General features: G+C 43.1%; 1 protein-coding gene across 1 annotated transcript in view; it reads right to left on the minus strand.

Annotated features, from left to right (window-relative positions):
* Nucleotides 1–22,568: 22,568 nt before the first annotated feature.
* bmp5 (bone morphogenetic protein 5) overlaps nt 22,569–27,105 on the minus strand; it is a 142,699-nt gene continuing 138,162 nt past the window's right edge. Inside the window, exon 7 of the mRNA XM_087978465.1 lies at nt 22,569–26,271. Within this exon, the coding sequence (XP_087834591.1) occupies nt 26,122–26,271 (150 nt within the window). The 3' untranslated portion in view covers nt 22,569–26,121. The remainder of the gene's footprint in view (nt 26,272–27,105) is intronic.

Raw genomic sequence — 27,105 nt, forward strand, 5'->3', positions numbered from 1 at the left:
CTGTGCAATCCTTACTTCTATTCAGCATGTTGTATATGTAATCCTTACGGCCGATCACCATGTTGTATGCGCAATCCTTACTGATATTCACCATGTTGAATGTGCAATCATTACTTCTGTTCACTATGTTGTGTGCACAATCCTTACTGCTTTTCACCATGTTGTATGCGCAATCCTTACTGCTGTTCAACATGTTGTATGTGCAATTCTTACTGCTGTTCACCATGTTGTATGTGCAATCCTTCCTGCTGTTCACCATGTTGTATGCACAATCCTTACTGCTAATCACCATGTTGTATGTGCAATCTTACTTCTGTTCAACATGGAGTCTGTGCAAACCTTACTCCTGATCACCATGATGTATGCGCAATCCTTACTGCTGTCCACCGTGTTGTATGCGCAATTCTTACTGCTGATCACCATGTTGTATGTGCAATCTTACTGCTGTTCAACATGTATTATGTGCAATCCTTACTGCTGTTCACCATGTTTTATGTGCAATCCTTACTGCTGATCACCATGTTATATGCACAATTCTTACTGCTAATCACCATGTTGTATGTGCAATCTTGCTGCTGTTCAACATATAGTTTGTGCCATCCTTACTGCTGTTCACCATAATGTATGTGCAATCTTACTTCTGTTCAACACATTGCCTGTGCAATCCTTTCTGCTGTTCACCATGTTGTATGCGCAATCCTTACTGCTGTCCACCATGTTGTATGCGCAATCCTTACTGCTGTTCACCATGTTGCATGTGCAATCTTGCTGCTGTTCAACATATAGTTTGTGCCATCCTTACTGCTGTTCACCATAATGTATGTGCAATCTTACTTCTGTTCAACACATTGCCTGTGCAATCCTTTCTGCTGTTCACCATGTTGTATGCGCAATCCTTACTGCTGTCCACCATGTTGTATGCACAATCCTTACTGCTGATCACCATGTTGTATGCGCAATCCTTACTGCTGATCACCATGTTGTATGCGCAATCCTTACTGCCATTCACCATGTTCTATGTGCACTCCTTACTGCTGTTCAACATGTAGTCTGTGCAATCCTTACTGCTATTCACCATGTGGTGTGCGCAATACTTACTGCTGATCACCATTTTGTATGCGCAATCCTTACTGCTGATCACCATGTAGTCTGTGCAATCTTACTGGTGTTCAACTTTGTGTCTCTGCAATCCTTACTGCTGTTCTCCATGTTGTATGTGCCATCCTTACTGCTATTCTCCATGTTGCATGTGCAATCCTTACTGCTGTTCACCATGTTGTTTGTGCAATCTTACTCATGTTCTCCATGTTGTATGCACAATCCTTACTGCTGTTCACCATTTTCTATGTGCAATCCATACTTGAGTTCTTGTTGTTGCATATACAATACTTATTGCTGTTCACCATGTTGTATGTGCAATCCTTACTGCTGCTCACCATGTTGTATGGGCATTCGTGACTTCTGTTCACCATGTTGTATGCACAATCCTTACTGCTGTTCACCATGTTGTATGCGCAATCCTTACTGCTGTTCACCATGTTGTATGTAAAATCTTACTTCTGTTCACCATGTTGCATGTGCAATCCTTATTGCTGTTCACCATGTTGCACCTGCAATCCTTATTGCTGTTCAACATGTTGTATGCGCAATCTTTACTGGTGTTCGACATGTTGTATGCACAATCCTTACTGTTGTTCAGCATGTTGTCCGTGCAATCTTACTGCTGTTCAACATGTTGTCTATGCAATCCTTACTGCTGTTCACCATGTTGTATGTGCATTCCTTACTGCTGATCACCATGTTGTATTTGCAATCTTACTGCTGTTCAACATGTTGTATGTGCAATCCTTACTGCTATTCACCATGTTGTATGTGCAATCCTTACTGCTGATCACCATGTTGTGTGCGCAATCCTTACTGTTGTTCACCGTGTTGTATGTGCAATCCTAACTGCTGATCACCATGTTGTGAGCGCAATCCTTACTGTTGTTCACCATGTTGTATGTGCAATCTTACTGCTGTTCAACATGTAGTCTGTGCAATCCTTACTGCTATTCACCATTTTGTATGTGCAATCCTTACTGCTGTTCACCATGTTGTATGTGCAATCCTTACTGCTGATCACCATGTTATATGCACAATTCTTACTGCTAATCACCATGTTGTATGTGCAATCTTGCTGCTGTTCAACATATAGTTTGTGCCATCCTTACTGCTGTTCACCATAATGTATGTGCAATCTTACTTCTGTTCAACACATTGCCTGTGCAATCCTTTCTGCTGTTCACCATGTTGTATGCGCAATCCTTACTGCTGTCCACCATGTTGTATGCGCAATCCTTACTGCTGTTCACCATGTTGCATGTGCAATCTTGCTGCTGTTCAACATATAGTTTGTGCCATCCTTACTGCTGTTCACCATAATGTATGTGCAATCTTACTTCTGTTCAACACATTGCCTGTGCAATCCTTTCTGCTGTTCACCATGTTGTATGCGCAATCCTTACTGCTGTCCACCATGTTGTATGCACAATCCTTACTGCTGATCACCATGTTGTATGCGCAATCCTTACTGCTGATCACCATGTTGTATGCGCAATCCTTACTGCCATTCACCATGTTCTATGTGCACTCCTTACTGCTGTTCAACATGTAGTCTGTGCAATCCTTACTGCTATTCACCATGTGGTGTGCGCAATACTTACTGCTGATCACCATTTTGTATGCGCAATCCTTACTGCTGATCACCATGTAGTCTGTGCAATCTTACTGGTGTTCAACTTTGTGTCTCTGCAATCCTTACTGCTGTTCTCCATGTTGTATGTGCCATCCTTACTGCTATTCTCCATGTTGCATGTGCAATCCTTACTGCTGTTCACCATGTTGTTTGTGCAATCTTACTCATGTTCTCCATGTTGTATGCACAATCCTTACTGCTGTTCACCATTTTCTATGTGCAATCCATACTTGAGTTCTTGTTGTTGCATATACAATACTTATTGCTGTTCACCATGTTGTATGTGCAATCCTTACTGCTGCTCACCATGTTGTATGGGCATTCGTGACTTCTGTTCACCATGTTGTATGCACAATCCTTACTGCTGTTCACCATGTTGTATGCGCAATCCTTACTGCTGTTCACCATGTTGTATGTAAAATCTTACTTCTGTTCACCATGTTGCATGTGCAATCCTTATTGCTGTTCACCATGTTGCACCTGCAATCCTTATTGCTGTTCAACATGTTGTATGCGCAATCTTTACTGGTGTTCGACATGTTGTATGCACAATCCTTACTGTTGTTCAGCATGTTGTCCGTGCAATCTTACTGCTGTTCAACATGTTGTCTATGCAATCCTTACTGCTGTTCACCATGTTGTATGTGCATTCCTTACTGCTGATCACCATGTTGTATTTGCAATCTTACTGCTGTTCAACATGTTGTATGTGCAATCCTTACTGCTATTCACCATGTTGTATGTGCAATCCTTACTGCTGATCACCATGTTGTGTGCGCAATCCTTACTGTTGTTCACCGTGTTGTATGTGCAATCCTAACTGCTGATCACCATGTTGTGAGCGCAATCCTTACTGTTGTTCACCATGTTGTATGTGCAATCCTTACTGCTATTCACCATTTTGTATGTGCAATCCTTACTGCTGTTCAACATGTAGTCTGTGCAATCCTTACTGCTATTCACCATTTTGTATGTGCAATCCTTACTGCTGTTCACCATGTTGTATGTGCGATCCTAACTGCTGTACACCATGTTGTATGTGCAATCCTTACTGCATTTCACCTTCCTGTCTGCGCATTCCTTACTGCTGATCACCATGTTGTATGTGCAATCTTACTGCTTTTCACCATGTTGTATGTTGTAAAGTTTCAACTTTGATCTCCAGCATCTGCAGACCTCACTTTCTCCACCATGTTGTATGCGCAATCCTTACTGCTGTTCAACATGTTGTATGTGCAATCATTACTGCTGTTCACCATGTTGTATGTGCAATCCTTACTGCTGTTCAACATGTAGTATGTGCAATCCTTACTGCTGTTCACCATGTTGTATGTGCAATCCTTACTCATGATCACCATGTTGTATGTGCAATTCTTACTGCTAATCACCATGTTGTATGCGCAATCCTTACTGCTGTTCAATATGTAGTCTGTGCAATCCTTACTTCTATTCAGCATGTTGTATATGTAATCCTTACGGCCGATCAAAATGTTGTCTGCGCAATCCTTACTGATATTCACCATGTTGAATGTGCAATCATTACTTCTGTTCACTATGCAGTATGCACAATCCTTACTGCTTTTCACCATGTTGTATGCGCAATCCTTACTGCTGTTCAACATGTAGTCTGTGCAATTCTTACTGCTGTTCACCATGTTGTATGTGCAATCCTTACTGCTGTTCACCATGTTGTATGCACAATCCTTACTGCTGTTCACCATGTTGTATGCACAATCCTTACTGCTAATCACCATGTTGTATGTGCAATCTTACTGCTGTTCAACATGGAGTCTGTGCAAACCTTACTCCTGATCACCATGATGTATGCGCAATCCTTACTGCTGTCCACCGTGTTGTATGCGCAATCCTTACTGCTGATCACCATGTTGTATGTGCAATCTTACTGCTGTTCAACATGTATTATGTGCAATCCTTACTGCTGTTCACCATGTTTTATGTGCAATCCTTACTGCTGATCACCATGTTATAAGCACAATTCTTACTGCTAATCACCATGTTGCATGTGCAATCTAGCTGCTGTTCAACATATAGTTTGTGCCATCCTTACTGCTGTTCACCATAATGTATGTGCAATCTTACTTCTGTTCAACACGTTGCCTGTGCAATCCTTACTGCTGTTCACCATGTTGTATGCGCAATCCTGACTGCTGTCCACCATGTTGTATGCACAATCCTTACTGCTGATCACCATGTTGTATGCGCAATCCTTACTGCTGATCAACATGTTGTATGCGCAATCCTTACTGCCATTCACCATTTTCTATGTGCACTCCTTACTGCTGTTCAACATGTAGTCTGTGCAATCCTTACTGCTATTCACCATGTGGTGTGCGCAATCCTTACTGCTGATCACCATTTTGTATGCGCAATCCTTACTGCTGATCACCATGTTGTATGCGCAATCCTTACTGCTGTCCACCATGTTGTATGCACAATCCTTACTGCTGATCACCATGTTGTATGCGCAATCCTTACTGCTGATCACCATGTTGTATGCGCAATCCTTACTGCCATTCACCATGTTCTATGTGCACTCCTTACTGCTGTTCAACATGTAGTCTGTGCAATCCTTACTGCTATTCACCATGTGGTGTGCGCAATCCTTACTGCTGATCACCATTTTGTATGCGCAATCCTTACTGCTATTCACCATGTGGTGTGCGCAATCCTTACTGCTGATCACCATGTAGTCTGTGCAATCTTACTGGTGTTCAACATTGTGTCTCTGCAATCCTTACTGCTGTTCTCCATGTTGTATGTGCCATCCTTACTGCTATTCTCCATGTTGCATGTGCAATCCTTACTGCTGTTCACCATGTTGTTTGTGCAATCTTACTCATGTTCTCCATGTTGTATGCACAATCCTTACTGCTGTTCACCATTTTCTATGTGCAATCCATACTGGAGTTCTTGTTGTTGCATAACAATACTTATTGCTGTTCACCATGTTGTATGCTCAATCCTTATTGCTGTGCACCATGTTGTATGCCCAATCCTTACTGCTGTTCACAATGTTGTATGCGCAATCCTTACTGCTGTTCACCATGTTGTATGTAAAATCTTACTTCTGTTCACCATGTTGCATGTGCAATCCTTATTGCTGTTCACCATGTTGCACCTGCAATCCTTATTGCTGTTCAACATGTTGTATGGGCAATCTTTACTGGTGTTCGATATGTTGTATGCACAATCCTTACTGTTGTTCAGCATGTTGTCCGTGCAATCTTACTGCTGTTCAACATGTTGTCTATGCAATCCCTACTGCTGTTCACCATGTTGTATGTGCAATCCTTACTGCTGTTCATCATGTTGTATGCGCAATCCTTACTGCTGATCACCATGTTGTATGTGCAATCTTACTGCTGTTCAACATGTCGTCTCTGCAATCCTTACTGCTATTCACCATGTTGTATGTGCAATCCTAACAGCTGTTCACCTTGCTGTCTGTGCAATCCTTACTGCTGATCACCATGTTGTATGTGCAATCCTTACTGCTGTTCACCATGTTGTATGTGCAATCCTTGCTGCTGTTCACCATGTTGTATGCACAATCCTTACTGCTTTTCACCATGTTGTATGCGCAATCCTTACTGCTGTTCAATATGTAGTCTGTGCAATCCTTACTTCTATTCAGCATGTTGTATATGTAATCCTTACGGCCGATCAAAATGTTGTATGCGCAATCCTTACTGATATTCACCATGTTGAATGTGCAATCATTACTTCTGTTCACTATGTTGTATGCACAATCCTTACTGCTTTTCACCATGTTGTATGCGCAATCCTTACTGCTGTTCAACATGTTGTATGTGCAATTCTTACTGCTGTTCACCATGTTGTATGTGCAATCCTTACTGCTTTTCACCATGTTGTATGCGCAATCCTTACTGCTGTTCACCATGTTGTATGTGCAATCCTTACTGCTGTTCAACATGTTGTATGTGCAATTCTTACTGCTTTTCACCATGTTGTATGCACAATCCTTACTGCTAATCACCATGTTGTATGTGCAATCTTACTGCTGTTCAACATCGAGTCTGTGCAAACCTTACTCCTGATCACCATGATGTATGCGCAATCCTTACTGCTGTCCACCGTGTTGTATGCGCAATCCTTACTGCTGATCACCATGTTGTATGTGCAATCTTACTGCTGTTCAACATGTATTATGTGCAATCCTTACTGCTGTTCACCATGTTTTATGTGCAATCCTTACTGCTGATCACCATGTTATATGCACAATTCTTACTGCTAATCACCATGTTGTATGTGCAATCTTTCTGCTGTTCTACATGGAGTCTGTGCAAACCGTACTCCTGATCACCATGTTGTATGTGCAATCCTTACTGCTGTTCACCATGTTGCATGTGCAATCTTGCTGCTGTTCAACATATAGTTTGTGCCATCCTTACTGCTGTTCACCATAATGTATGTGCAATCTTACTTCTGTTCAACACGTTGCCTGTGCAATCCTTACTGCTGTTCACCATGTTGTATGCGCAATCCTTACTGCTGTCCACCATGTTGTATGCACAATCCTTACTGCTGATCACCATGTTGTATGCGCAATCCTTACTGCTGATCAACATGTTGTATGCGCAATCCTTACTGCCATTCACCATTTTCTATGTGCACTCCTTACTGCTGTTCAACATGTAGTCTGTGCAATCCTTACTGCTATTCACCATGTGGTGTGCGCAATCCTTACTGCTGATCACCATTTTGTATGCGCAATCCTTACTGCTGATCACCATGTAGTCTGTGCAATCTTACTGGTGTTCAACTTTGTGTCTCTGCAATCCTTACTGCTGTTCTCCATGTTGTATGTGCCATCCTTACTGCTATTCTCCATGTTGCATGTGCAATCCTTACTGCTGTTCACCATGTTGTTTGTGCAATCTTACTCATGTTCTCCATGTTGTATGCACAATCCTTACTGCTGTTCACCATTTTCTATGTGCAATCCATACTGGAGTTCTTGTTGTTGCATAACAATCCTTATTGCTGTGCACCATGTTGTATGCCCAATCCTTACTGCTGTTCACAATGTTGTATGTGCAATCCTTACTGCTGCTCACCATGTTGGATGTGCATTCGTGACTTCTGTTCACCATGTTGTATGCACAATCCTTACTGCTGTTCACCATGTTGTATGCGCAATCCTTACTGCTGTTCACCATGTTGTATGTAAAATCTTACTTCTGTTCACCATGTTGCATGTGCAATCCTTATTGCTGTTCACCATGTTGCACCTGCAATCCTTATTGCTGTTCAACATGTTGTATGGGCAATCTTTACTGGTGTTCGACATGTTGTATGCACAATCCTTACTGTTGTTCAGCATGTTGTATGTGCAATCCTTACTGCTGTTCATCATGTTGTATGCGCAATCCTTACTGCTGATCACCATGTTGTATGTGCAATCCTTACTGCTGTTCAACATGTTGTCTATGCAATCCCTACTGCTGTTCACCATGTTGTATGTGCAATCCTTACTGTTGTTCACCATGTTGTATGTGCAATCCTTACTGCTGTTCATCATGTTGTATGCGCAATCCTTACTGCTGATCACCATGTTGTATGTGCAATCCTTACTGTTGTTCACCATGTTGTACGTGCAATCTTACTGCTGTTCAACATGTAGTCTCTGCAATCCTTACTGCTATTCACCATGTTGTATGTGCAATCCTAACAGCTGTTCACCTTGCTGTCTGTGCAATCCTTACTGCTGATCACCATGTTGTATGTGCAATCTTACTGCTGTTCAACATGTAGTCTCTGCAATCCTTACTGCTATTCACCATGTTGTATGTGCAATCCTAACAGCTGTTCACCTTGCTGTCTGTGCAATCCTTACTGCTGATCACCATGTTGTATGTGCAATCCTTACTGCTGTTCACCATGTTGTATCTGCAATCCTTGCTGCTGTTCACCATGTTGTATGCGCAATCCTTACTGCTCTTCACCATGTTGTATGCCCAATCCTTACTGCTGTTCACCATGTTGTATGTACAATCCTTACTGCTCTTCACCATGTTGCATGTGCAATCCTTACTCCTGCTCACCATGTTGTATGCGCAATCCTTACTGCTATTCATCATGTTATGTGCGCACTGCGAACTGTTGTTCACCAAGTTGTATGCGCAATCCTTACTGCTGTCCACTATGTTGTATGCGCAATCCTTACTGCTGATCACCATGTTGTATGTGCAATCTTACTTCTGTTCAACATGTAGTCTGTGCAATCCTTACTGCTATTCACCATGTTGTACGTGCAATCCTTAATGCTGATCACCATGTTGTTTGCGCAATCCTTACTGCTGTTCATCATGTTGTATGCGCAATCCTTACTGCTGTTCAACATGTTGTATGTGCAATCGTTACTGCTGTTCACCATGTTGTATGTGCAATCCTTACTGCTGATCACCATGTTGTATGCACAATTCTTACTGCTAATCACCATGTTGTATGCGCAATCCTTACTGCTGTTCAATATGTAGTCTGTGCAATCCTTACTGCTATTCAGCATGTTGTATATGTAATCCTTACGGCTGATCACCATGTTGTATGCGCAATCCTTACTGCTGTCCACCATGTTGTATGTGCAATCTTATTGCTGTTCAACATGTAGTCTGTGCAATCCTTACTGCTATTCACCATGTTGTATGTGCAGTCCTTACTGCTTATCACCATGTTGTGTGCGCAATCCTTACTGTTGTTCACCATGTTGTATATGCAATCCTTACTGCTGTTCACCATGTTGTATGCGCAATCCTCACTGCTGTTCACCATGTTGTATGTCCAATCCTTGCTGCTGTTCACCATGTTGTATGCGCACTCCTTACTGCTCTTCACCATGTTGTATGCCCAATCCTTACTGCTGTTCACAATGTTGTATTTACAATCCTTACTACTCTTCACCATGTTGCATGTGCAATCCTTACTCCTGCTCACCTTTTTGTCTGCGCAATCCTTACTGCTATTCACCATGTTATGTGCGCATCCGAACTGTTGTTCACCATGTTGTATGTGCAATCCTTACTGCTGTTCACCATGTTGTATGTGCAATCCTTACTGCTGTTCACCATGTTGTATGTGTAATCCTTACGGCTGATCACCATGTTGTATGCGCAATCCTTACTGATATTCACCATGTTGAAAGCACAATCCTTACTGCTGTTCACCATGTTGTATGTGCAATCCTTACTGCTGATCACCATGTTGTATGCACAATCCTTACTGCTGTTCACCAAGTTGTATGCACAATCCTTACTGCTGAACACCATGTTGTCCATGGAATCCTTACTGCTGTTTACCATGTTGTCTCTGCAATCCTTACTGGGGTTCACCATGTTGTATGTGCAATCCTTACTGCTGTTCACAATGTTGTCTGTGCAATCCTTACTGCTGACCACCAGGTTGTGTGTGCAATCCTTACTGCTGATCACCATGTTGTATGCGCAATCTTACTGCTGTTCACCATGTTGTATGTGCAATCTTACTTCTCTTCACCATCGTGTACAAATATTCCTTACTGCTGTTCACAATGTTACATGTGCAATCCTTATTGAGGTTCCCCATGCTGCATGTGCAATTCTTACTGCTGATTACCATGTTGCATGTGCAATCTTACTGCTGTTCACCATGTTGTATGCTCAATCCTTACTGCTGTTCACCATGTTGTATGCGCAATCCTTACTTCTGATCACCATGTTGCATGTGCAATCCTTGTTGCTGTTCGCCATGTTGTATGCGCAATCCTTACTGCTTTTCACCATGTTGTATGTGCAATCTTTACTGGTGTTCACCATGTTGTATTCACAACCCTTACTGCTTTTCACCATGTTGTCTGTGCAATCCTTACTGCTGTTCACCATGTTGTATGCGCAATCCTTACTGTTGTTCACCATGTTGTCTGTGCAATCCTTACTCCTGATCACCATGTTATATGTGCAATCCTTACTGCTGATCCCCACGTTGTATATGCAATCCTTACTTGTGTTCACCATGTTGTATATGCAATCCTGACTGCTGTTCACCATGTTGTATGTGCAATCCTTACTCCTGTTCACCATGTTGTATGTGCAATACTTCCTACTGTTCATCATGTTGTATGCGCAAACATTACTGCTGTTCACCATGTTGCAGGGCAATCTTACTGCTGTTCACCATGTTGTATGCACAATCCTGACTGCTGTTCACCATGTTGTGTGTGCAATCCTTACTGCTGTTCACCATGTTGTTTGTGCAAACCTTACTGCTGTTCACCATGTTGTATGCGCTATCCTTACTGCTGTTCACCATGTTATAAGCACAATCCTTACTGCTGTTCACCATGTTGTATGCGCAATCCTTACTGCTGTTCACCATGTTGTACACACTATCCTTACTGCTGGTCAATATTTTGTCTGTGCTATCCTTACTGCTGATCACCATGTTGTATGAGCAATCCTTACTGCTGTTCACCATGTTGTCTGTGCTATGCTTCCTGCTGTTCACCATGTTGTATGTGCAATCTTACTTCTCTTCACCTTGTTGTACGCACATTCCTTACTGCTGTTCACCATGTTGTATGCGCAAACCTTACTGCTGTTTACCTTATTATATGTGCAACCCTTACTGGTGTTTTCCATGTTGTATGCACAATCCTTACTGCTGTTCACCATGTTGTCTGTGCAATCCTTACTTCTGATCACCATGTTGTAAGTGCAATCCCTACTGCTGATCACCATGTTGTATGCACAATCCTTACTGCTGTTCACCAAGTTGTATGCACAATCCTTACTGCTGAACACCATGTTGTCTCTGCAATCCTTACTGCTGTTCACCATGTTGTATGTGCAATCTTACTTCTCTTCACCATCGTGTACACATATTGCTTACTGCTGTTCACAATGTTACATGTGCAATCCTTACTGAGGTTCACCATGCTGTATGTGCAATCCTTACTGCTGATTACCATGTTGCATGTGCAATCTTACTGCTGATCACCATGTTGTGTGCGCAATCCTTACTGCTGATCACCATGTTGTAGGTGCAATCCTTACTGCTGTTCATCATATTGTAAGCACAATCCTTACTGCTGATCACCATGTTGTGTGTGCTATCCTTACTGCTGATCATCATGTTATATGTGCAATCCTTACTGCTGATCACCATGTTGTATGCACAATCCTTACTGCTGTTCACCATGTTGTCTGTGCAATCCTTACTGCTGTTCATCATGTAAGCACAATCCTTACTGCTGTTCACCATGTTGTCTGTGCAATCCTTACTGCTCTTCACCATGTTGTCTGTGCAATCCTTACAGCTGTTCACCATGTTGTATGCACAATCCTTACTGCTATTCACCATGTTGTCTGTGCAATCCTTACTGCTATTCACCATGTTGTATGTGCAATCCCTACTGCTATTCACCATGTTGTATGTGCAATCCTTACTGCTGTTCACCATGTTGTATGTGCAATCATTACTGCTGATTACCATGTTGTATGTGCAATCATTACTGCTGATTACCATGTTGTATGTGCAATCCTCCCTGCTGTTCACCATGTTGTCTGTGCAATCCTTACATCTGATCACCATGTTGTATTTGCAATCCTTACTGTTAGAAACGAAAATCGCTTCTCAATAATCGCTCTAGACCAGTTCAGGAAAACAAAGTTTTATTAACAAGTCTGCAGAGTTGGGCACCCTTAAAAAAAAAGCGCGCCAGGCTAACAATGTTTCTGATTAAATATAGTACAAGTCCTTCCCCTCTATAGCTCTAAAGAGTCACGAGGTTCACATTCTCACAAAGTCTGCAACAGTTTCCCGAGTTGTTTTTCTACCCTGTAGTCTTATCAGTCAAGGACTTATTCTTCTCTGTCAGAGTTAGTGGTCTTATCAATCAAGGACTTGTTTTTCTACTCTGTAGCAGCAGATGTCTCGTCCTTTATTATAGAGAAGCATGTTTTACCCTACCCCCACGGCTCTATTCCCCTTAGACTCTGAGGTCATGCACATCTTAACTATTTGTACCGAAATCGTCTCTCACAATTCCACCCTTTCTGTTTTTAAGATGTGCATGACAAAGATAAGCGTCCTCCCATCAGGGGCCCGGGAAATCCTTGGTCTTTCGCAGCAACAGCACCTTAAGTTCCTGCGTTCCATGTTGGGGTACCGCCACTGCCTGGAGTTGGGAATTATTTTTCTGGATTAAAGATTGAACACAGGGAATCAGGCAGGGTAGGATGAGTAAAAGCATTACGCCCCCCCCAGCCACCAGTAACGCCGTGCGCCACCAACTACCACCTAGGAGACCATCCCACCATCCGATGCTACCAAGAGGGCGCCAGGATTGAACCGGCACATGGGCCAGTTTCCGAATTTCATCGGAAATCTTCAAAACCGCTTTACCATTATCGTCAATTTTCAGACAGCAGTTAGTCAGGTTAAACTTCCCGCACACGCCCCCTTCCGAGGCCAACAGATAATCCAAGGCAAGCCGGTTTTGGTATATAGCAGCCCTCATCTGATCCTGCTGCTTAGCCAGCAACTCCAGGGCCAGGGCGGTCTGATTAGTAATGACCTCTACGATTGCTTGGAGCCTGATAATTCGGTTTAACATATAGATAGGCGTACGGTATCCTCATGATCCATCCTGTAACCACGTAGCAGGCCCGTAGTATTCAATAATACGGGCCGGTGGCCACTCATCCCCCCAATCACCGACTTGGATATCCCTTGGCGACCTACGCAGGGAGTCAAAGAGTTTAACTCCCAAATCATCGCCTTCCTCCCGGGGTAATAGGAAGAATGCAGGTCTTATTAGACCCAGGAAGCATACTCCAGCCCATCCCATGGGCAGTTTGGAATATGCCTGATTACCGCATATCCAAAATAGGCCATCTGGAGCAGGCCCTCCCTGCCTCACAACGTCATCCCACAACTCCTTTACCCCAGGGACGCCCTCATAAGGACCAGGACCACTGCAATTCCAGTATTCGGATTGTTGGCCCCGTGGCAGAGTCTGGACAGGATTATTCCAGCATTGATTCCCCTGACAACCACCGCTCCACACTCTTTTCATGCCATCGGAAGGGTCAGCACTTAGCTCGTAAGAGGAGGAATCAGAACGTAACCGAATGCAATTTTGATGATCTCGGTTTGCAATGTACCAAGCAATATTCTCAGGCCACCATACTTGTGTGGTGGCATTCAATACACTCTGACAGGGACTAATTCCTACCTCCACGGTCCCCTTGCCTTCAACACATAACTGGCCCTCAGGGCTATTTGTCAGTCTCCACCCCTGGCTTTTCCTTTCGTTGACATGTGTCCAATTGTATTGAAGCAATTCCCATATGTCTAAGCTTTGCCCAGTCCATGGCCATTGTTCTGACATATGTGGCCCCCCACAAACCCAGCAATTGCTAACATTTAAAACAGTGGCAATCCTAGAGGTGGGATCAATAAACAGGTTTTGTGTTATATCAGGGAGCTCAATCTGCTCTTCTACCTCTTTGTATATAGATGGCACTTTAGAGACAACGACCGTTCTCTGACGGTCATTCTCTTTCTCTAACTCCCGTTCAGTGTTCTGAACTCTGGTCTCCTTGACTCTGTCAACCTGCTCTCTGAGCAACACGGAGGGTAGGCCCCACTGCCCATCTTTGTTAACACACACCCAGCGGTTATTTTTAGGGCACCCACGGACTTTGCCACCGTACCCTTTATTATACACTTGATAATAGGGTTTTCCATCCTCCCAACATTCTTGCCGTGCATTCACATCGTAACACCGATCGTTCACATGGGAGTGAGACACAAATGATCCCGAGTAGATCTGACTCCCAAGTCTCACCGTAGTCCGACATTTGTCACATCTCCTCTCGCCCTCCCCCACATACAGGAGTAAACCGATCAATATCCCCACCAATACAGTCCAGGTAGAGTTCATTGTCGCTGTCTTTTCAGCTTTACCACCAATGGCTTGTCCCCTGGCCCGCATGTCCAAGTGCTCTCTCCTTCTGGCGGAACAGGCCCCTTTATCCTCGATGCATGGGCTCACCCTTTTTCTTTCGTCCGAACAGCGGCTTCAGTTGTTAACAGGACCAGGAACGGTCCTTCCCACTGTGGCTGGAGCTTTTTGGCCCTCCAGGTCTTTACAAGTACCCAATCTCCGGGCTCCACCTTATGCAAGAGGAAGTCGAGCGGCGGAGTCTGAGCCAGGATACCCTTCCTCCGGAGTTCTGCAAAAGAACGGGATAAGGCCAGTAAATAGTCTCTGACAAATACATCTTCCCCTTGTAGAGTGGGACACCCATCAACCTTACTCCAATATGGTATCCAAACAGCATCTCATAGGGGGAGACCCCGATATCCCGGCAAGGTGCTGTACGTATCCTCAATAGGGCAATGGGAAGGCACTTTGGCCATGGTAACTTAGTTTCTAACATCAGCTTAGTCAATTGGGTCTTGAGTGTGCCATTCATTCTCTCCACTCGACCCGAGCTCTGGGGATGCCAGGGTGCATGGAATTTCCATTGGATACCCAGGGCAGTACAGATCAAATGGTGTAGCCTAGAAACAAAATGTGTCCCGCAGTCTGAGTCTATAGATTCCATCATGCCATATCTCGGGATTATGTTCTCTAACAATAGACGGGCCACGGTTGGTGCATCGGCTTTGGCGGTTGGGAAAGCCTCTACCCAGTGAGTGAAATGGTCTACTATTACTAGCAGATACTTCCATCTCTGTACTGGGGGTAAGTCTGTAAAGTCAATTTGGATCCTCTGGAATGGCCTAATTGCGAGGGGCTGACCACCAGCTGGCATAGAACGCATGGCCTTCTGATTAATACGCCGGCAAGTGGGGCATCCGACTACTTCTTGTTGGGCTAACGTGTATATCCCCCTGCATACATAGTCTCTCAGGATCGTGTCACACATGGCTTGCACCCCCCAGTGGGTCTGATGGTGTAATCGGTGCAGAATACTCCGGGTGATCTGTTTGTTTAGTACTTGTCTCCCATCAGGAACCGTCCACTTCCCGTTAGTTTCTAGCCGGGCACCCAATTGATCCATTTTATCAATCTCCCCCTGGGTGAAGACGGGTTGTTTAGCGAGCCCTTCCCTCAACGGTATTAATGTTAATAATTGGACGGATTTTTCGACCGCTGCCCGCTTGGCTTCCTCATCTGCCAGCCGGTTTCCCACCGCTTCCGGTGTCGACCCCTTCTGGTGACCGGGTACATGGACTACTGCGAGTTCTGTAGGCAACGCCAGGGCTTCCAACGTTAGGCTGATCATTTGTTCGTGAGCTAATTCTTTTCCCCGGGAAGTTATCAATCCTCGCTCTTTCCAGATTTTCCCGAAAGTATGAACAATTCCGTATACATACTTTGAGTCAGTATATATGGTCCCCACTTTCCCTTCCAACAACTTCAGGGCCCTCTGGAGGGCGTACAACTCACAGGATTGGGCTGACCACTTCCCGGGCAGTCGTCCAGACTCGATCGTCCGTTTCGTTGCGCCATCTACGACCGCATAGCCACTGTACCGTACCCCATTTATGCACCGGGAGGACCCGTCGATGTATAGTTCCTGTCCTTCACCCAGCGGAGCCTCTTGCAGGTCCTCTCGGCTTTTGGTCTGTAAGTCTACAAATTCCACACAGTCATGCTCCTGTTCCCCATCTGCAGGACGTCCGTATAGAAACTGGGCAGGGTTGCAACTGAGATCTTTTGCAAAATTGAAATCGTCTCCGGTCATCAAAATCGTCTCATACTTCAGGATGCGAGAGTCTGTTAACCAGCGGTGAGCCTTTTGAGCCAGTATGGTACTAACCGAATATGGGGAGTATACTGTGATTCTTCCTCCAAAGGTAAGTTTCCGGGCCTCTTCTACTAGCTGCCACTGCCTGGATACAGGTCGGCCATCCACATGAGACAGGGTCTAACATTTTTGACAAAAATGCAACCGGCTGACGTTTCCCTGCCCGCAGCTGGGTAAGCACACCCTGGGCAATTCCGCCGGCGCTATTAACATATAACTGGAACTGTTCCTTCAGGGTGGGTAAAGCCAATACCGGAGCTCGGATCAGTTTACTTTTAATAATATTAAATTGCTGCTCCTCCTCATCTGACCAGTCCAGTTTTTGTTCTTCTTGTCCCAGTTTGTCGTACAAAAACTTTACTAGAGTGGTGTAACTTTCAATCCATATCCGGTAATACCCTACTAGCCCCAGGAACTGTCTGATTTCCTTCTTCGTCCTGGGTATTGGCATACCCGTAATCCCCGATATTCGTTCTGGCGTGATACGGCGATGCCCCTTACTAACCTGATGGCCCAGATATCTTACTTCTTGCTCCACAAACTGGAGTTTTGTCCTGGAGACCCGTAGGCCCTGTTTCCCCAGGAAGTTCAGCAGGGCAACGGTGTCTGCTCGTACCTCCTCTTCTCTCGGTCCTGAGAGTAAGAGATCATCGACATATTGGAGCAATTGATTCTCCGCGTTACACCGAAATCCTCCTAAGATCTGCTCTAGTATTTGTCCAAACAAGTTGGGTGACTCCGTGAATCCCTGCGGCAAGACTGTCCATCTTAACTGTCGCTTTCATCCTGTGAAGGGATTCTCCCATTCAAATGCAAAAAGGTTCCGACTTTCTTCGTCAAGGGGGCAACTCCAGAAGGCATCCTTCAGATCTATTACGCTGAACCATTCATGTTCGGGGGGAATTTTACTCATTAACGTGTAGGGATTGGGTACCACCGGGTATCTAGCCTGGACTACTTCATTCAACCCCCGCAAGTCTTGCACCAGCCTATACGTCCCATCCGGCTTTCTCACAGGGAGTATTGGAGTATTGAAAGGGGACATGCATTCCTCCAGTAGTCCATCTGTGATTAATCTTTCTATCACAGGTTGTAACCCTTCCCGTCCTTCCATAGCAATCGGGTACTGTTTCCTTCTTACCGGGCCTTTTCCTGGTAACATGGTGATTTGGAGAGGTTTGATGTTTAGACCCCCTCTGTTCCCCTCCCGGTACCAAACTCCCGGGTCTATTTGTTGATCATCTTCTTCGGTGAGGGCGAACAACCGTACCACCATTTCCCCGTTATTTGGTACCGTTCCGATCCCTAGTTTGACCTGCAAGTCTCTTCCTAACAAATTAAACCCCGCCGATGGCAGTAGAAGGAGGTCTCGTTTAGTAGTTCTGTTTTCATACCCAATTTCCACGTCCTCCACTACTGGGACTTGCAATGTCTTTCCTCCAATGCCAGATACCCCCATAACTGTTCTTCCTGCTCGGGCGCCGGGGGGTATTTGGATTATACTTGATCTTTCGGCTCCCGAGTCCACCATAAATGTGATCTCCGACCCTTGGGGCCCTACTTTCAAGTTTACCAGGGGTTCCTGTCGATAGTCCTTTTGCCCCAAGGGTAGGAACCCCCGACCTCCCTAATCTTCCTCCATCAGGGCGTACGACCGCACTTCCCGCTTGTAGCGGGGGCACTCTCGCTTAAAATGTCCCTCTTCATTACAGTAGTAACATCTGAGTATCCTCTTCGTTTCCCTGTCGCGGCCTCGAGTTCCTCCACCCTTCCTTTGTTCCGGCCTCGGTCCTCTTTTCCTCTGCTCTTGCCACGACTCTCCCCTTTCCGGTTCCTGCCACGGCTCCCCCTTTTCCCTCCTTCCAGCTGTCACTTGTTGCACCGTCTGCATCATTATCTTTGTCGCCTTCTTTTGCTTCTCATCGTCCCTTCTCACAAACACCTTTTGCGCCTCCCGTAGTAGTTCACTCAGAGGTTTACTATCCCAATCATCCCTTTTCTCTAACTTCTTACGTATGTCCGGCCAGGTTTTTGACACAAACTCTACCCGTATGAGTTGCTGTCCCACTTCCGTCTCAGGGTCCACCCCAGCGAACTGCTGCAAGTTCTTCCTAATCCTGTCTAGGAAGTCTGTAGGGGTTTCTTCCGGGTTTTGATGATTCCCAAAGGCCTTGGTAAAATTGTGCCCCTTCGGGGCTGCCTGCCTTATTCCTTTTATCCAATATTCCCGCATATCCCTCATGTTGCGTCTTCCTTCTTCCGTTTGCTTATCCCACTCGGGATCGGTGAGGGGAAATTTCTGCTCCCCTCCTGCTCCTCCCTCTCTCTCCCAGACCAACAGCGCAGCTTGTCGTATCATCTGTCGCTCCTGGCTAGAGAACAATGTTCCCATGATGGAATACATCACATCCCACGTATAAGTATTTGGCCCCAGGAACTGATCTAATTGTTCAGCCAGGCCCATGGGGTCCTCCAGTAGGCCCTTCATCTCCCTCTTGTAATTCCGTACTTCAGTACTCGTTAAGGGGACGTTCACATATCCCGTCCCTCCTTCCGTGCCTCCCATGGGCACTTCCCGGAGTGGATTCATTCTTGCAATCGGGACAGAGTTCCGTCTGTGACTCTTTTCAGCTTGAGATCTAGTCTGTACTCCTGAGGCACCTGGTGGTTCCTCCCCGCTTTCTTCCCCTTCCCCTGAATCATCGCCACCTGAAGGACCATTTTGCGGGGCCGACGGGGTCACGTAGGGCGGCGGTAAGTGATCTAAAGGTTCCCATTCTTTCTGCCCTTTCGAGTCTTCATTGGTTACCTTCATTTTGCAAGATAGTGTGACTGGCAGCCAACAAAGGGCGTAATCACTTTCCCCCCGAGTAACATTAGGTTTCGAATTGACATATAAAATTAGAGCTTGCCGGACCCAGTCTTCATCAGTGCCGAATTTAGGCCACCACACTGAGTCTCCCTGAATAGGTGTTTGGGACCACGTTTGACAGTATCTCACCATCTTCTTTCTAGATTTTCCTTTTCTCCTACCCTGATCCCAATTATTTAACATTATTCCTAACGGACTATCGTCAGGTACCCCGGGGTATTTTTCATTGTCTACGCTCAAGCCTACTTTTCCCTTATTCGTCTTGGAACCCTTACTTCCCATTTCCGAGGACTTTGTAAAATCGGAGATTCCTGTATTATCCCGTGATAATCTATCACTATTTAGCCAATTCCCGGACCTTCAGTCCCGTGATCGCCCAGGTCCCTTTGCAGGCACCCCCGGTCTTTGGATTCCTGTGTCCTACGTCTCTGTGAAACAGATCACAGGCACCCCGTAGGTCCACGTTCCTCCGCAAACACGGTCTCTGCAAAATCCCGCACAGACAAGCCCCCGCCTCTAGATTCCTGAGACCCATGTCTCTGTAGAAAAATCTACAGGCACTCCGCAGGTCCCCAGTCCTCCGGAAAGACGGTCCTCGCAAGTCTGTTCTTACCTGGGTTCGGTGCACCGAAATTACTCGATCGTTAACCGTCCCCACTGCCTCGGCCACACCCCTCCTTTGTTCTCCTGAGCCTTCCGGATATCACTCGCTCAAGCCGCGCGGGGCGACAAGCAAGGAATCAGGGACTGCCGAACTCGGCAGGGTGCACCTTCTCCGATGTCCTTCCTCAGCCCCCCCTCGCGGCCGGAGTGTTGATCGGACGAGCCCCCAAGTTTGTTAGAAACGAAAATCGCTTCTCAATAATCGCTCTAGACAAATTCAGGAAAACAAAGTTTTATTAACAAGTCTGCAGAGTTGGGCACCCTTAAAAAAAAGGCGCGCCAGGCTAACAATGTTTCTGATTAAATATAGTACAAGTCCCTCCCCTCTATAGCTCTAAAGAGTCACGAGGTTCACATTCTCACAAAGTCTGCAACAGTTTCCCGAGTTGTTTTTCTACCCTGTAGTCTTATCAGTCAAGGACTTATTCTTCTCTGTCAGAGTTAGTGGTCTTATCAATCAAGGACTTGTTTTTCTACTCTGTAGCAGCAGATGTCTCGTCCTTTATTATAGAGAAGCATGTTTTACCCGACCCCCACGGCTCTATTCCCCTTAGACTCTGAGGTCATGCACATCTTAACTATTTGTACCGAAATCGTCTCTCACAATGTTGTCTGTGCAATCCTTACATCTGATCACCATGTTGTATGTGCAATCCTTACTGCTGATCACCATGTTGTATTTGCAATCCTTACTGCTGTTAACCATGTTGTCTGTGCAATCCTTTCTGCTGTTTACCATGTTGTCTCTGCAATCCTTACTGCTCTTCAACATGTTGTATGTGCAATCCTTACTGCTGTTCACAATGTTGTCTGTGCAATCCTTACTGCTGACCACCATGTTGTGTGTGCAATCCTTACTGCTGTACACCATGTTGTATGTGCAATCTTACTTCTCTTCACCATCGTGTACACATATTCCTTACTGCTGTTCACAATGTTACATGTGCAATCCTTACTGAGGTTCACCATGCTGTATGTGCAATCCTTACTGCTGATTACCATGTTGCATGTGCAATCTTACTGCTGATCACCATGTTGTATGCGCAATCCTTCCTGCTGTTCATGTTGTATGCGTAAACATTACTACTGTTCACCATGTTGTATGCGCAATCCTTACTGCTGATCACCATGTTGTCTGTGCAATCCTTACTGCTGTTAACCATGTTGTCTGTGCAATCCTTACTGCTGATTACCATGTTGTATGTACAATCCTTACTGCTGATTACCATGTTGTATGTACAATCCTTACTGCTGATTACCGTGTTGTATGTACAATCCTTACTGCTGATCACCATGTTGTATGAGATTTACAGCCAGCATCCTCTTTAAGGGTTGCCATCTACAGGGCTTCATGGCATGGTTTTTTAGAGTAGAAAGTAGCTGCCCTCTAACAAGAAGCAGCTTGCCTGTCAGATTTAGTTTAATGCATGATTTCAAGTTCGTATATGTTACATTGATCTGATAGATATTGTTCCAGAAAGTATTTGAGGGACCTGAATGATAGGTCCTATTCTTTCAAGATCCAAAGCTGTTCTCTCAACAAGCCTGTTTGACTTTATCTTAATGAAGGCAATTAAGGCACTCCTCATGCAGTATTAACTCATTCAGACTCTTACAACCTTATATAACAAACAGCATTGGCAGCAATATTTTATTTCCAGTAACCATATGTCCCAACTATGCTTTCAGTACGAAAGTGAGAAAAATGAGTGAAACAGTGTCGTGATTCTCCTATTTTCGTAAAGTTGATGGTTGATGAAAACCCAAAGAATTGCAGATGCTGTAAATCAGAAACAAAAACTGAAGTTGCTGGAAAAGCTCAGCAGGTCTGGCTGCACCTGTGCAGAGAAATCAGAGTTAAAGTTTTAGGTCCAACGACTCATCCTCAGACCAGTTTTGATGAAGGGTGACCGGACCTGAAACATTAACTCTGATTTCTCATCACAGATGCTGTCAGATGTGCTGAGCTTTTCCAGCAACTTCTGGATATGATTCATGAAATCATCCCATGAATATTTAACATGTGTGTTAACTTCTCCACACCATTGGACATATTTAAAACCCACACCCTTTGAGTGAAAACAGTGACCTTTTAGATGGTATTTCTTGGTAAATATATTTGATTTCAGTGAAGAATAGAAAATGTTTTGCCTCATGACAGCAAAACCTGCACAGACCTAAATAAGACAGAAAAATTAAACTGAACTTTCAAAGCCTTCCAATAAGACTGTGATGAGACATATTATAGAAAGCATATGTGTGTACATGTGTTATTAAGTGGAAATGAGGTCATAAGTGGCACAAGTTTCAGGCCTGCAGTCTAGAGTATCATTAGAAACCCATAACTGCCTTACAGCTGTCTAACTTTGTCATCAAGGATGAGTTATTGATAAAGAACAAAGGTTGTCACTGCAGAACCCTATTGGTCGAACAGAAAAAAAAAATCACAGTTCAACTGTTGACACTTTGACATTTTTATTCCAGAAAATATATTCCTGTATAACATACATACATACATACAATACTGGTATGTGACTTTCTTACAAAACAGAGCTCCAAAGTCTTTCATTATTTAATTGCCATTTTGGACAAAGATGCTGCTAAAATAGACAACGTTAATATTACAAATTTAAATGTTCCCTGATATGAAAAATAAACATAACCAATGAGAAAAATTGTTCCTCAATATCTGTGAAGGACTCTTTCAAGCAGGGCCGTAAAATCATTAAAACTTTACATCCAGTACTGTCTGTGAGAGGTGGAACTAAGGACGTGCCTCAGAGTCAGAAGAATGATGTGGAGTCAAAGTCCCACTCCACAGACTTGCACACAAAATCTCTGCCAATGTTCCAGAGCAGCACTGTCAGAGGTGCCTTCTTTCATGTGAAAAGATAAATGTAAAAAGCCATAAAAGCTGAATTGGTATTATTTCAAACAACAGGTGAGGAACTATGTCCAGTGTCTTGGCCAATATACATCCCTCAAGCATTGTCTAAAAACCCATTTCGTGGTCATTATCAAATTGCTGTATGTAAGAGTTTGCTGCCATCAGCTATCTACTGTAACAGTAACTATACTGCAAAAGTACACCATTATCTTGAGATGTCCTGAGGTCATGAGAGGTACCAAATTAAACCAAACCTTTATTTTATTCTTTATCTCTGAATATTAAAAATTCAATGCTATATGTCTGTGTAAACAAGCCATTTCAAGCAGTATAGCTTGTATGTCTTATCAGTACAGAATATGAACCAATCTGATCATCTACCAAATTTCACAATTCTTGCATTGTTCTGGAAGTTGTACTTATACCAATTATTCCACACTTAAAGTCCCAACACACACAAAGAGATAACTCAGGAAGTGTACTACCTGTCTGAAATATTAAAATCAACTATGAAGAACAATTTTCTGATTCCTTTTCAATATAAATTATGCATATAGGTAAATTAAAATAACTTTTATGTTCATGAACGGTGCCAAATAATCTGAGAATTCATGTTGAAAATTAGCTGTGCTGCATGAATACAGGAATACAAATTCAATAATGTGAAAAGACAATCCTACTGAAGGTTTTATTAAAACATACTGACTTCAGTTAAATAGATCTCAAAATTTGGAAGTTAAAGGGAGATTTAACAAAAACAGTTAAGCTTAACAGATTTTAATAAGAGTACATGAAGATAAAACTACATGAAGAATCAATTATGAAAAGACACCAAGTTAAACAAAAGTTTGGCAAAAATAATTGGGTAAAGGGGAGAATGGTTCCTATTTTTATGCAACAAGTTAATGTAATCTGAATGTACTGCTTGAAAAGATGATAGAAGCAGACTCAATATTAACTTCCTAAAGGTATTTTGATAAATACATTTGAAAGGAAAACATTTGCAAGACAAAGGGAATTTTAGTTTGGCAATGTCAGTAATCCCAATCGTAATACCCTTCCAAAGATCCAGCACAGATACAACAGGCTAAAGGCCTCTTTGTGCACCACAGGAGTCAGAAGCGTGAAAGGTTGTTGAAGTCATGATGTTCTTTACTTGCATTGGGGTTGGTTAGCTCAGTTGTTTGGATGTCTGGTGAGCGATATTAACAGTGCAAGTTCAATTCCTGCACCAGGGTTCTCTAACACTAAATCATCGATCCCTGCACTGGCTGAGGGTTACCATGAAAATCCCACCTTCTCAAGATCTCCCCTCACGTGCGGCATGGTGACCCTTGGGTTGAACTCATCACCAAACCTCTCTCTCTAATGAGACAGCAGTGACATTAACTCTAATCTTACTTGCAAGGTGGCATCTCCTCACAGCAGCATAGCTGAAGTGAAGAATTTAGTCTCGATTAAAAGGAGAGACTGTGGATGGTTGCTTAACTTACATTCCACTGTATTAAAGGCTTGGGTAGTTGCTTCAGCCCATGTTTCTCCAATTACCCCCCTTTAATGGCATCATTTAGATTACATACTAGTCACCCTACTGTCAGTCATTGAATAGCTGGAATAGATGCTCTTAAAGAAACACACTGAGCTTTACAGTATCTCATTTATTTAAAACAATAACATCTGTAAGACCAGAAGAGAATGTAAGATCCGCATCTTTTGTTTATACCCTACTTTTCACCGATTTGCTAGGCTCAGGGCTGCACAGATCTCTTTTATCTCAGCTAATGAGTATTTTATGTTGGAAAGTTTCCAGAATCCAGGTTCAAAGTCAATTTAAAAGCACACGGAACAATTTCTTGAAAAGAGCACATCATGACCAAAAATGCTGTTTTTGACTTCACACACAGCTTCAGGCTGATACTAAATGATTTAGAAAATGATTATCGTGATTAATCAGCCTTGGGAAAGTATACTAGATCAGAAGAAGTAAAACACAGGCAGTTTCAGTGAGTCCAGAAAACATGAGTTAAACTGGGTTTTGGGGGCATAGGAAGACAAGAACAGGAGTAGATCAGTCAACCCGTGTTTATTCTGCCATAGCTGCTTAACACCTCAATCACATTTGCCTGCCTTTGATGCCATAATTCTCTTGCCTATAACAAAGATTATTGGCCCAAGTCTTGGATTATGCTGGTTAAGCTGTGGTAAACTTCCTGGTGAACCATCAAGGATTAATATATCCTTCCTGAGAAGTGGTATCCAAAACCAAACACAGTATTCTAGGTGGGATAGGTCCAAGGTTCTGTACCACTGAACCATCAATTCCGCACCTTTGAATTCAGCTTATTCATAATGACTGTTTTCACAGTGAGGAAACTTAGTGATAGAATGCAAAGACTGACAGTTTGTCCGGAGAAATGCATATTCCACTGTGTGACTCCCTGGGACAAAACCTCAATGTCCATCCAGCTGTCCATTACATTTTTTCAGTGTAAGGGGAGATGTTTCTACAACGTGATGTCAATATTTTGAATTTATGGACTAAATAGATACAAGTAACTAGTTAGTGTGGTTCTGAAATTAAGAATGAATCATCAGGAGAATTGCAAATACTTTTTCATAATGGCCAGCAAGTTTGTAGATACACAGTACATGATGGATAGGACAATAATTAGACAACATTTTAATCTCTAATATTTTATATAGCACAGTTTCAGCAAGAGATGAAGTGTGTAAAAATATTTTTAAATTCCTCTGTTTATAAAAAAAATATATATAGCAGGAAATCAGATAAGTTAATAAACCATTTACCACCTTTGCAATGTTTGTTTCATAAAGAAAAGCTTTGTCTAAAAATGTACCAGTTTTCAGCTCTACTGAATAAATATTTAGTCAACCACAGTTGTTTTTTGTGCACTACCAGAAAGGACTGAGAACATCTGTTTTAATTTTCATGTAGCAAAGTAGTTAAATTGAAAGAAATAAATTATAAGCACAACGAGTACTATATACATAACACTGTACATGAAGCACCTTCAAACCCAATTTGGGATCCCTTGGTGAAAATTTAAAGATGGTTTAAAGATTGTATTTTTAATTGGGTCCTCTTCCTCTTTGAAATTCCCAGCTAGTGGCAACCACATGATCTTACCACCATGTTTCTGTATTTCTTTAATATTACATTTGAACTGTCGTCAAAGTACAGCACAGAGATTGCATTTAGCTTAGTTGGCGCACAGCAAGGTTTGGGGACGTTGTCAGGGAACATCAAGTGAACCTGCAAGTGGAAACAATATTCTTAAATAAACAGACATGTTCCAAACATGTGTAGGCCGAGAAATATAAAAGTTCCTGAACTATTTGCTGATGGATTGATTGATAAGCCATTAAGACATGTTGGGCCAAACCCGTGGATCACAAAATCTCATGAAAAAAAATTGCTGACTTATCTAATGCTCAATAGAATATTATATAAGAGTTCACTCAGCCTTAAATCCTGGTCCACCATTTAATGAGATCATGATGAACCAGTGGCATCTTCAGGATCAGATGAATTGTCTCTCAGGGCTCAATTACACTCAATTGATTATCGCACTTTAAAGACACAGGAATCACACTACATTTATATGATCCAACCATCCACAGCTGCTGAGTGTACATCAATTTCCGAGTCTTTTATCAAAAATTGTTATAATGGAAATATGTCCAATGTTCGAGTGAAGAAACAATTAGAATAAGTTTAACCTCCTTGTAATTTTAGTTAAAAAAAAGTTACTGTGTACAAAATGGAACATTTTATGTTGTAAAAATGCTGTTATTTTTTAACAGAAACACAGACCCATCACTGAACCAGAGAGAAGAGAACACAAGAGTTGCTTATGTATTGATATTTTTGTGACAATATACTAACCATAAAGAATAGAACTATCCTAGCATTGGAATTTCTTTAATTATATTTTAATATTTGCATATTCCTCTTCACTGTACCATAGTAAATATATGACTGAAATAGCTTCTCTAAAGAACTATCACTTTCAAGGATAATTGGCTGGTCAAAACTATTCAAAAGTTAAGAGTTACACAATCCATCTTCTATACCACTGCTGCTCAA

Source organism: Chiloscyllium plagiosum, unplaced genomic scaffold (assembly GCF_037043375.1).
Source record: "Chiloscyllium plagiosum isolate Xiang-an unplaced genomic scaffold, Cpla_swu_hap1 HiC_scaffold_3, whole genome shotgun sequence".
Lineage (NCBI taxonomy): Eukaryota > Metazoa > Chordata > Chondrichthyes > Orectolobiformes > Hemiscylliidae > Chiloscyllium > Chiloscyllium plagiosum.